Genomic DNA, 12,461 nt, shown 5'->3' with positions numbered 1-12,461 from the left:
AAAAGAAATTGCAGAAAAGAAATTCAAACATCGTTCTGACATTAAATTACAGCATGCTTATACCAGGTTAGTGATCCAGAAAATTAAGACCGACACGGCAAATTAATTACAAAAGGAGGTAAACTCTTGCAATGCCCCCAAGAAAACAGCACTCTAAACACTGCCACGTGATTCAATGCAAATGCTAGAGGCTCTACTTCCCACTAAATTGTTGGCATTTGACAAAGGTGGGCCTTTAAGCAGAACTAAAAACTTTTCTTTACGGCAAAAGAACGTGCAATCCTAGGCATCGTTTCGATTTTAAGTTTCCATGGTGATGCACATGCGATCAGCTTTGACACCAACCATTTGAGGGCTTTATTTGGTTTGGTTGAGAGTTGACAAAAGCACACTGGCAACTGTGACAGTTATCACACAGACAAAAGGGAAAAGGAGCTAGACACCGACAAATACCCCAAACACGGTATATAGAGGATCGGATTCAGGCTGCCCTCCTCCCAAGTCACACCGCTCTGCATGCTACGTTCTCCATTAACCACAAACCAAAAAAAAGGTTGTGGCCGATTTACAGCCTGGACCTAGGATACAGAGGATATCCACAAAGACTGATTTGAAGACTAATTACTCAAGATTACTACACTTCAGTCTGTTCACTCACAAACAACCTGTCAGGTTCACTTAATGCTTTTGAAAAACAGGGTATATTTAGTTAATTACATTCCTTATAGCTAAGCAGTTTTAAAAATGTTGACATTATGTAGAAACCCCCTGAAGTTTTTTGTTTACCTTCCATGCAGAATTTTCACAGCCCAATCCTTATTCCCTAAAAGTAATATTCACTTTAGTTATATAATCAAGTAGTAATATGACTAGTAGAGGTAGTGCATATACTTACTGAAATGATGGTGGGCGAGAATCACCAATTCCTCCTGTCCTTTCAATTGGTGGAGGCAAATCAGACTGATTATCAGCACAGACAGAGCCACTATCTGACTGCGAGCCTTCAGCAGATACAAGCTGTTAAGACAAACCAAATTTCAGAAAACATGAATGGTTGCGTTTTTATGAATATGAATTTCAGATTACTTACAAATCCAAAACATCCTCCCACAGCCCTTACATTACTAATGTTTTTGCCACCACCATGTGGTGAAACCAAGAAATGTGTTTCGAAATGCTCAGCCTTGGCTTACTACCAAGGTAGTTTAACAAAGAAATGAAATGCCTTCTCTGGTGACAGCATCAAGAGAATATCCCATTTTAACCACTTGACCACTGGGCACTTAAACCCCCTTCCTAACCAGACCAATTTTCAGCTTTTGGTGCTCTCACATTTTGAATGACAATTACTCAGTCATGCAACACTGTATCTATATGAAATTTTTGTCCTTTTTTTCACACAAATGGAGCTTTCTTTTGGTGGTATTTAATCACCGCTGGGTTCTTTATTTTTTGCGCCGTAAAAGAAAAAAAAGACCGAAAAATCTGTAAAAATATACATTTTTCTTCATTTCTGTTATAATATTTTGCAAATTAGTAATTTTTCTTCATATATTTTGGCCAAAATTTAAATCGTTACATATCTTTGGTAAAATTAACCCAAATCGGTGGATATTATTTGGACTTTGTGAAAGTTATAGAGTCCAAAAGCTATGGTGCGAATATCTGAAAATTGATCACACCTGAAGTACTGACGGCCTATCTCATTTCTTGAGACCCTAACATTCCAGAAAAGTACAAATACCCCCCAAATGACCCCTTTTTGGAAAGAAGACATTCCAAGGTATTTAGAAAGATGCATGGTGAGTTTTTTGAAGTTGTCATTTTTTCCCACAATTCTTTGCAAAATCAAGGTTTTTTTTTTACTTTTTTTTTTCCCACAAAATTGTCATATTAGCAGGTTATTTCTCACACACCGCATATGCATAGCACAAATGACACCCCAAAACACATTTTGCTATTACTCCCAAGTACGGCGATACCACATGTGTGAGACTTTTACACAGCGTGGCCACATACAGAGGCCCAACATGCAGGGGAGCACCTTCAGGCGTTCTGGAGCACCCAGGCCAATTCTGACATTTCTCTCCTACATGTAAAAATCATCATTTATTAGCTAGAAAATTACATAGAACCCCAAAACATTATATATGTTTTTTTAGCAAAGACCCTAGAGAATACAATGGTGGTCGTTGCAACTTTTTATCTCACACGGTATTTGCACAGCAATTTTTTAAACGCGTTTTTTTTGGAAAAAAAACTGTTTTGTGCTTTACAAAAACCAAAACAGTAAAGTTAGCCTAATGTTTTTGCATAATGTGAAAGATGAAGTTACGCCGAGTAAATAGATAACCAACATGTCACCTTTCAAAATTGCACGCGCTTGTGGAATGGCGCCAAACTTTGCTACTCAAAAATCCCCATAGGCAACGCTTTAAAATTTTTTACTGGTTACATGTTTTGAGTTACAGAGGAAGTCTAGGGCCAAAATTATTGCTCTCGCTCTACCGATCGCAGCGATATCTCACATGTGTGGTTTGAACACCGTTTTCATATGTGGGCGGGACTTACGTATGCGTTCGCTTCTGCATGCGAGCACACAGGGACAGGGGCGCTTTAAAAAAAAATTTTTTTTTTTATTGTTCATTTTACTTTATTTTAGTTTGATGCTTTTTTTCCAAAAAAAAAAATTTTTGACCACTTTTATTCCTATTACAAGGAATGTAAACATCCTTGTAATAGGAATATGGCATGACAGGTCCTCTTTACAGTGAGATATGGGGTCAATAAGACCCCACATCTCACCTCTAGGCTGGGAAGCCTGAAATAAAAAAAATAAAAAAAAAAAAAAGATCCTGGCTTCGATCGTAGCGGTGAGTCGGTAGAAGCGTGGGAGGGGGGGGGGGGGGGGGACATCCCCTCTCGCCTCCCGTAAGAACGATCAAGCAGTGGAACAGCCGCTATGATCATTCCTATGGTGTAGGGAATCGCCGGCTGAAAAAGCTGATATCTGAATGATGCCTGTAGCTGCACCCATCATTCAGATATCCCCGCACAAAGTCAAGGACATTGTATGACGGCAGGCGGGCGGGAAGTGGTTAAAATGCTTTTTTTTTTTTTAACACAAAGTTGTCCATTTATACAATATTTCTACCACATAACATGTACATACCAAAAATTACTCCCCAAAATAGATTCTCCTGCTCCTCCTGAGTACGGCGATACCACATGTGTGAGACTTCCACTGCCTGGCCACATACAGAGGGCGAGTACAGCTGAGCATGGCTCAGCATGGCGGGGTATGGCGGGGGCATGGCAGAGTATGGCGGGGGCATGGCAGAGTATGGCGGGGGCATGGCAGAGTATGGCGGGGGCATGGCAGAGTATGGCGGGGGCATGGCAGAGTATGGCGGGGGCATGGCAGAGTATGGCGGGGGCATGGCAGAGTATTGCGGGGGCATTGCAGAGTATTGCACAGCATTGCAGAGTATTGTGGGGGCATTGCAGAGTATTGCACAGCATTGCAGAGTATTGTGGGGGTATTGCAGAGTATTGCACAGCATTGCAGAGTATTGTGGGGGTATTGCAGAGTATTGCACAGCATTGCAGAGTATTGTGGGGGTATTGCAGAGTATTGCACAGCATTGCAGAGTATTGTGGGGGTATTGCAGAGTATTGCACAGCATTGCAGAGTAGTGAGGGATGGCTGAGCATGGATGGATGGATGTCTCTGTGCAGCGCTGTGGGCACTACACATCCAGCCCACAGCGCTGCAGACATCCATTCATCCCCCTCCCCGCTCACTGTGTACCGACAGGTACACAGGAGGGGAGGAGAGGAACCGGCGTCATCAGATGACGCCGGTCTGTTTACATGTGATCGCGCCGTCATTTGACGGCGCGATCACATGGTAAACGGCCACGATCAGTGGCCATTTACCAGGATCCGTGATGCGCCGGGTCCTCTGGACCCGGCGGTCACGGATGTGTTCAGGTGCGCGCCCAGGGGGCGCGCGAGAGGAGAATTCCGGGAGGACGTCATATGACGTCCTCCCAGAGTTATCCAACCGCCCTGCAGCCGTCATTCGGCTATGGGCCGGTTGGTAAGTGGTTAAAAAGGTAATTTTTAAATTTACTACAACCCCAATTCCAAAAAAGTTGGGAAGCTGTGTAAAATCAACATAAAAAAACAGAATGCAATGATTCTGCAATCCCAGATTTTCTTTCACAATAGAAAAATAAACACATACCAAATGCTTACAAAAAAAAAAAAAAAAAAAAAAAAAAAAAAAAAAAAAAAAATGGAAAAAACGTGCCATTTTAGGGGGGAAAAAAAAAATATATTTTTTTTTTCTTTTAAATTGATGGTACAACCCCCAATTCCAAAGATGTTGGGTCAGGGCCCTGTTTATCATGGTATAGCATGCCCTCTTAACGCTAAACATCTGGGAACCGAGGAAACCAGTTGCTGGAGTTTTGCGAGAAGAAAATTTGTCCCATTCTTGCCTGATATACGATTCTGACTGCTCAACAGTCTTGGATCTTTGTTGTATTTTTTGTATAAAGATGCTCCAAATATTTTCAATTGTTGAAAGGTATGGACTGCAGACAGGCCAGTTAAGCACCCAAACTCTTCTACTACAAAGCCATGCCGCTGTCATAGATGCAGTATGTGGTTTAGTAATGTCCTGCTGAAATATGCAAGACCTTCCTTGAACGTATGCTGCTCTAAAGCCTGGATATATCTTTCAGCATTGATGGTGCCTCTCCAGATGTGCACGCTGCCCATTCCATACACACCAATGCACCCCCATACATACAATCAGAGATGCATGCTTTTGAACAGAGTGCTGATAAGACAGAAGCTCCCTCTGCTTATCAGTCCAGAGGAAGTGGGTCCCATGGTTGCCAAAAAGAATGAGAAATTTTCTTTCATCTGAACACAGAACAGTTTTCCACTTTGCAACAGACCATTTTAAATGAGCTTTGACCCAGAAAAGACCGTGACATTTCTGGGTCATGTTCAGATATGTCTTCTTTTGTGCATGCTAGAGCTTGAACTTAAATTTTTGGATGGCACAGTGAACTGTGTTCACATCTGTCAACAAAAGGCAATTCAATTAATCCAAATATAAAGTGCCAGTGCATCAAATAAATAAATAGTCCATCAGTGCAAACAAAGTGCCAGTGTTGATTATTTCTTGTGAAAATCCAAGGTGCCACTCCGTGCTCCCCTCCTGAAATCCCCGCTCACCAACAGTATGATTCAACGCGTGACCAAAGGTTAAGAGCCATGAAAAGCATAGTTTTTTTTAGGGTGCTCTGACAAGGTTGGCGTACTATTCATCAAATTACTGTTGGTGAGAGGGGATTTTAAGAGGGGAGCACGGAGTGGCACCTTGGATTTTCCCAAGAATTAATCAACGCTGGCACTTTGTCTGCACTGATGGACTATTTGATGCACTGGCACTTTATATATTTAGATGTATATGATTTAGCACATGTGATTAAGTATATGGAAGCAGCACTAAGTTTAACTACCTTTTTTTGACAGTTCACGAGGTCAGCTGACCGAACAGTCACTATAGCAGCAGCTTCAGTAATACTGAAATATTTATAAATTTACTGTTCTAAATCTACCTGTTTAGAGATGATCTGTGGCAGCTTTGCAGTCTATTTGGGCCACTTTGTGTCAACCACCTTCTCAGTTTTTTTCTTCCTTTCCTTACTCCTTTTTTCCTCTTTCTTGCCTGTTTTTCTGGGTCTTTCACCTTGGGTGGTGGGCTCACAGACACCTTATAGGTTTTGCTTTTATTATCTGATGTAACATTTATAAGATTTTCAGACAATTTCGCTAATGCTCATTTGCGGCAACTGTGGTACTGCCCATGTACTGATAACGAGTGTTACTTACATTTTTACCTCTCCCTCTTATTTTGTACCCCCTTTTGTATTTTCTCATAATAAAAACATTCAACCTAAAAAGACTTAGCAATTTTACCTTGAGTAACAGTAAAAATTGTCGAACAGTTTCAGAATAAACACAACTTTTCACCAATTGGTTAATGTCTGCCAAGGTATTTTCTATTGTGAATTAAAAAATTGGTTTATGACATTTGCAAATCATTGCATTCTGTATTTATGTACTTTTTAAAGTTTGTTTTTGTTTTTTAATAAAAAGGGGCAAGTTCACCTTTTATTTTTTTCACAGGAGCCTGCAGAGCACTGGATCAGAGGAGTAATGTCAGGCTCCTGCGGACAAGCAAGCCCTACAGCTTTCTTCCCATACCTCTGTAGGGGCTGTCAGCTTGAAAGCTGCAGTGCTTGTGAGTGAACTTTTAGGGCACTCATCAGCGCACTCGCAGTTCATTGAAAAGTTTAAGCTATCTGCTGCGATGGCAGAGGGGGACTTGTAGTTTTCTCAGTCACAGATTGCTGTAAATGAATGATGTGGCTGTGCGAGCAGGGAAGAAGACCCCCTTCCCGCTGTCACAGGGAGGGAGGTTCTGGTGGCAGGAGCCATGTGAATAGGAGCATGTTACATATTACACCCCAAATACGGAGTAAGCTGGTCTAGCACTTTCAAGCAGGTGCAGTAATCTAGGTTTTTCTTTTCTTATTAAAGAATGTTTTGACCCAACATTACATATTCCTGATATGTGCCTGCTGTATCATTTACTTTATGAAAAAAGTATCTTGTTCTCTTTGTATTGGTTCCTTTGTGTGAAATACCTGGTGTTCCTGCCAGTCCCTTGGTATGAAAAGTTGACCACAGTAGGCATGGGAGCACAGTATGGTCAGTTTTATGGCTGTTCTGGGAACTTAGCCTGCTCTGCTCCAATTATTTGACTTGTGCTGATAAGCACCCCCAGCACAGCCATTCACCGGGAAAGACCAGTGTTCTGCTGTTTCTCTTCCCCTAGTTCTCCGAGCTCCTTATGCAGCTTAGAACAGAGGTTATGAGATTACTTACAAAAAAGGAAAACCACAAGATATTCATAAAGATTTTATGTGTATTACACAAATGTTTTGCCTTTCATTTCTATTTTAAACTAAATGGTTTGTTTTACAAGGTGAGGGCTCACATATACTCAAATTCCTTTTAGTTCCCAGAATACAATAATAATCTGCTTAAGCAGTCTCAGATCATTTACATTTTTTTTTACTGAGCACAATACAGGTAAATTAAACTTCATATGGAACAAAAAAGGGGTGTAACCTGACCACCACCGCAATGAAAAGACAGAGGAGAAAAATAGTGGGACTTTAAATGAGGAATGTCACTGCAGACAGATATTGCATAAAGTACAGATATATATTTTATTGATCAAATACAGGTGCATTTGAACATCCCATATTCTGGAGATACACAATGTGTTTATAGCTGGTGATAAACTATATGCAAAAGAGCTGCCATGTACACACACAAGAATACACTTACATAACATTAGTTATGTCTAGGTACATTATATATGGGCCAATAAAATGTGATGAAAAGTACTCCAACCTTGTCAGAGCACCCTAAAAAAACTCTACACTTTTCATGGCTCTTGGTCAGGCGTTAGGTGCAAAGAGAAAGCTATAAATACAAAAGATTTGGGTTAATGAATGCTACCCGATAAAAAGGAGAAAAAGCAGTTAGGGAGCCCGTATACAGTATCTCACAAAAGTGAGTACACCCCTCACATTTTTGTAAATATTTTATTATGTATATTTTCATGTGACAACACTGAAGAAATGACACTTCAATGTACTACAATGTAAAGTAGTGAGTGTACAGCGTATAACAGTGTAAATTTGCTGTCCCCTCAAAATAACTCAATACACAGCCATTAATGTCTAAACCGCTGGCAACAAAATTGAATTCACCCATAAGTGAAAATGTACTAATTGGGCCATAAGTGTCAATATTTTGTGTGACCGCCATTATTTTCCAGCACTGCCTTAACCCTTTTGGGCATGGAGTTCACCAGAGCTTCACAGGTTGCCACTGGAGTCCTCTTCCACGAATCCATGACAACATCACGGGGCTGGTGGATGTTAGAAACCTTGCACTCATTCACCTTCTGTTTGAGGATGCTCCACAGATGCTCAATAGGGTTTAGGTCTGGAGAAATGCTTGGCCAGTCCATCACTTTTACTCTCAGCTTCTTTAGCAAGGCAGTGGTCATCTTGGAGGTGTGTTTGGGGATGTTATGTTGGAATAATACTCTGCGGCCCAGTCTCCAAAGGGAGGGAATTATGCTCTGCAGCTCCTCAGTGCTGGTAGCACTCATGCAGCCCCAGACCATGACAATCCCACCACCATGCTTGACTGTAGCCAAGACACATTTGTCTTTGTACTCCTTACCTGGCTGCAGCCACACACACTTGACACCATCTGAACCTAATAAGTTATTCTTGGTCTCATCAGACCACAGGACATGGTTCCAGTAATCCATATCCTTAGTCTGCTTGTCTTCAGCAAACAGCGGGCTTTCTTTGTGCATCATTTTTAGAAGAGGCCTCCTTCTGGGATGACAGACATGCATACCAATTTGATGCAGTGTGCGGCGTATGGTCTGAGCACTGACAGGCTGACCCCCCCATCCCTTCAACCTCTGCAGCAATACTGGCAGCACTCATACGTCTATTCCCAAAGACCACCTCTAGATATGACGCTGAGCACGTGCACTCAACTTCTTTAGTTGACCATGGCGAGGCTTGTTCTGAATGGAACCTGTCCTGTTAAAACCCGCTTTGTGATCTTGGCCACCATGCTGCAGCTCAGTTTCAGGGTCCTGGCAATCTTCTTACAGCCCAGGCCATCTTTATGTAGGAGCAACAATTCTTTTCTTTTTTCAGATCCTCAGAGAGAGTTCTCATAACACTAACAGAGTCACATGACACCGGGGAGGGAAGATGGCTAATTGGGTCCAATTTAGACATTTTAACTTAGGGGTGAACTCACTTTTTTTGCCAGCAGTTTAGACATTAATGGCTGTGTGTTGAGTTATTTTAAGGGGACAGCAAATTTATACTGTTCTAATAGCTGTACACTCACTACTTTACATTGTAGCAAAGTGTAATTGCTTTAGGCTCGGTTCACATAGGGGCGACTTGTCAGGCGACCTAGTCGCCTGACAAGTCGCCTCCCGTTCTGTGCTACGGAACCGTTCTAATAGGAGCGACGCAAGTCGCTCCGACTTAGAAAAAGGTTCCTGTACTACTTTGGGGGCGACTTGGGGCGACTTGCATAGACTTCTATACAGAAGTCGTTTTGCAAGTCGCCTCAGAAGTCGTTTGCAGGTCGCCTCGCTGAGGCGACCTGCAAGTCGTGCCGCCCCTGTGTGAACCGGCACTTAGTGTTGTCACATGAAAAGATATAATAAAATATTTACAAAAATGTGAGGGGTGTACTCACTTGTGAGATACTGTATACACAACTTATGTACCTAGATTTTATCATGTCCAATGTTATGTATGTCTATTCTTGGGTGTATACATGGCAGCTCTTTTGCATATGGAGTATCACCAGCTATATACGCGTTATGTTTCTCCAGAATATGGAATGTTCAAATGTACCTGTATTTGATCAATAAAATACATATCTATACTTTAAATGAGGGATGTCACTGCAGACAGATATTTCATTAAGTTCCACTATTTTTCTCCTCTGTTTTTAAACTTTATAAGGAGTTATATTATCCAGGTTTCAAAAGTCAGACAGATAAATGTAAACAATTACTTTAACATCATAATGAGTCATACACAGACATGCCAACCAATCATTTTCTCTTAGAGCCCTTTCACACTGGGGCAGCGTCGGCGGTAAAACGCCGCTATTATTAGCGGCGTTTTACCGTCGGTATGCGGCCACTAGCGGGGCGGTTTTACCACCCACTAGCGGCCAAGGGTTAAAACACCACCGCAAAGCGCCTCTGCAGAGGCGCTTTGCCAGCGGTATAGCCGCGCCATCCCATTGATTTCAATGGGCAGGAGCGGTAAAGGAGCGGTATACACACCGCTCCGAAGATGCTGCTGGCAGGACTTTTTTTACCATCCTGCCAGCGCATCGCTCCAGTGTGAAAACCCTCGGGGCTTTCACACTGGAATTAAAGTAGCGGCACTAGCGCCTGCAAACCGCCCCAGTGTGAAAGGGCTCTTACAGGGAGTGTAGTGATGATGTGCTGAACAATTAGATCAGAAAAGAACGTTAACATTTAACAAGGTAAAGCGCTAACACTTTAGAAATTTGCTGATTGCTTTAAGTAACTTAACAATTTACACAAAGCTGAGTTCCCACAAAAAAAAAAAAAAAAAAAAGCCAGCAGCTACAAATACTGCAGCTGCTGACTTTTAATAATTGGACGCTTACCTGTCCCAGGGTCCAGCGATGCGGGGGATCAAAGGCCCGCTCGTCTCGCCCTCTGCTCGACGGTGCCGGTATTTTAACTGTGGGCACCTGACTGTGGCTTCACAGCTAGGCACCCACTAAGCATGCGCGAGCCGCACGCCGTAACCGGCCACGCAATCATCTGGGACGTGTCATGTGTCCCAGATGATTGCCCAGAGGGAGGGGGGGAGAGCTGATCTCCCTTCCTGCGCTGAGGGAAGTGACATCAGGAGCCCAGGCGCCGAAGGAGGCAGATTACGAGGGACCCCCTAGCAATAGGCATTAAAGAGGTAAGAAAAAAAAAAAAAAAAATTCTCCCAATATTTATTTTTTCATGCACATTAATGATTTTTTTTTTTTTTTTTTTTTTTGGGTGGAACTCCACTTTAAACTTTAAAGTTGATCTGAATGCAAAAAAGTCAAGATGTGCAATGTTATAAAAAGTGTCTAGAAATGGTTATCGTGCCTAACCAGTACCCTGGAAACAGAGGAATCTTGACCTACCTGTAAATTCTATATTTTGGGTTTACAGTACATAACAGGCAAAGTATTCATAGACCCTGGCTTTTAGGATTGTACCTTCAGGTGATACCCTGCGAGCCCTCAGTTTTTTAAACAAGCAATGCGTAAACCAAGATATGGAAAGGAGGGTGGCTAGGGGAGATCTAAAGGGAGATACTCAGGCATACCACACTGTATATGTCTTTTCTAAAAATGAGGCTTGTAAATACCCATTTAGAGCGATCTTCAGGTTGGTCACTTGACTCATGGCCGCTTATCAGCTCCGAAACATGGCTTCTGCAGGAGGGGCTGAGATCTCCCTCTGATAGGTATTTACAAGCCTCGTTTTTGGAAAAGACATATGCAGTATGGTATGCCGAGTATCTCATAGAGGGGCTGGCAGTGACCATTTAAAAATTTTGTCTTTCTACTAATAGCGGTGGATGTGGGGGGGGGGGGGGGGGGCGAGGCAGCGACAGACACACAACAAGGAGCTGACAGGCAGAAAGGAGGGGGTGGGTGAGGGGGTGAGAGGAGAGCTGGGGATGGAGGGAGTTACACTGACCACGGACCACTCAAAGGTACTCTTTATGGAGGGATCAGACCCCCGATCCCTCCTTTACACTTCAAAGTATTCAGATCGCCGAAAACGGCGATTCTTAATACTGTGTATTTTTTTAAAACCGGTGCCATTGGCAGCCGAGTAAACGGGAAGTGACATCATGACGTCACTTCCGTGTTTATGATTAGAAAGCTGGAACGTAGCCGCCCACGACTTCGTTCCAGCTCGCCCCCAGCCGCGGGAGGCAGCCGATTGGTCACCGGGCCTCCCAATCGAACGGGAGGCCCGGTAGGAGCCGCGGGAGGAAGGGGGGGGGGGATGTCCCCTCCCGCTCCTTCGATATAACAGCCGAGCGGCTTTTAGCCGCATCGGTTGTTATACTCGGATAGCTGATCGCCCGCTCTAAACAACGGTACCGGAATGATGCCTGCAGCTGCGGGCATCATCCCGGTATAACCCCGGAAAGCTGAGTACGCACATCTGCGTACGCTCGGCGGGAAGGGGAAGGCTATCATGATAGTCCATCATGAATTCTGCTGCCAGACTCATCCACCTTACAAACCGCTCAGCATCTGCTACCCCTCTGCCAATCCCTCCATTGGTTGCCACTCATCCAACAAATTAAATTAAAAATGCTAATAACTACAATACAGCCATCAACAGCTACATCACTAGCCTAGTCTCAAAATACCAACCTAATTGTCCTCTTCGTTCCTCCCAAGACCTCTTGCTGTCTAGCTCCCTCATCACCTCCTCCCATACTTGCCTCCAGGACTTCTCCAGAGCCTCTCCCATCCTCTGGAATTCCCTACCCCAATCTCCAAATATAGCCACTTTTAAGCGATCCCAGAAACCTATCCTGCCTCCACGTAACAACTGTACTTTCATTTTCTTCATTAGAACATGCCCCACAGTTTATCCTTTTGTATCTCTTGACCCTCCGTCCTAGATTGTAATTTCTAACATGGAGGGCCCTCTGATTCCTCCTGTATTGAATTGTATTGCAAATGTACTGTCTGCTCCA

At 43.1% G+C, this 12,461-nt stretch overlaps 1 protein-coding gene across 3 annotated transcripts in view; it reads right to left on the bottom strand.

Annotated features, from left to right (window-relative positions):
- DVL3 (dishevelled segment polarity protein 3) overlaps nt 1–12,461 on the bottom strand; it is a 226,181-nt gene that overhangs the window by 131,042 nt on the left and 82,678 nt on the right. For all 3 annotated transcript variants that reach the window (XM_073626557.1, XM_073626558.1, XM_073626559.1), the window contains exon 3: nt 896–1,017. In XM_073626557.1, the coding sequence (XP_073482658.1) occupies nt 896–1,017 (122 nt within the window). The remainder of the gene's footprint in view (nt 1–895; nt 1,018–12,461) is intronic.

This window comes from Aquarana catesbeiana, linkage group LG04, assembly GCF_042186555.1.
Source record: "Aquarana catesbeiana isolate 2022-GZ linkage group LG04, ASM4218655v1, whole genome shotgun sequence".
NCBI lineage: Eukaryota > Metazoa > Chordata > Amphibia > Anura > Ranidae > Aquarana > Aquarana catesbeiana.
Note: the sequence above shows the minus strand (reverse complement) of the source record. Positions and strands in the feature narration are given on the sequence as shown.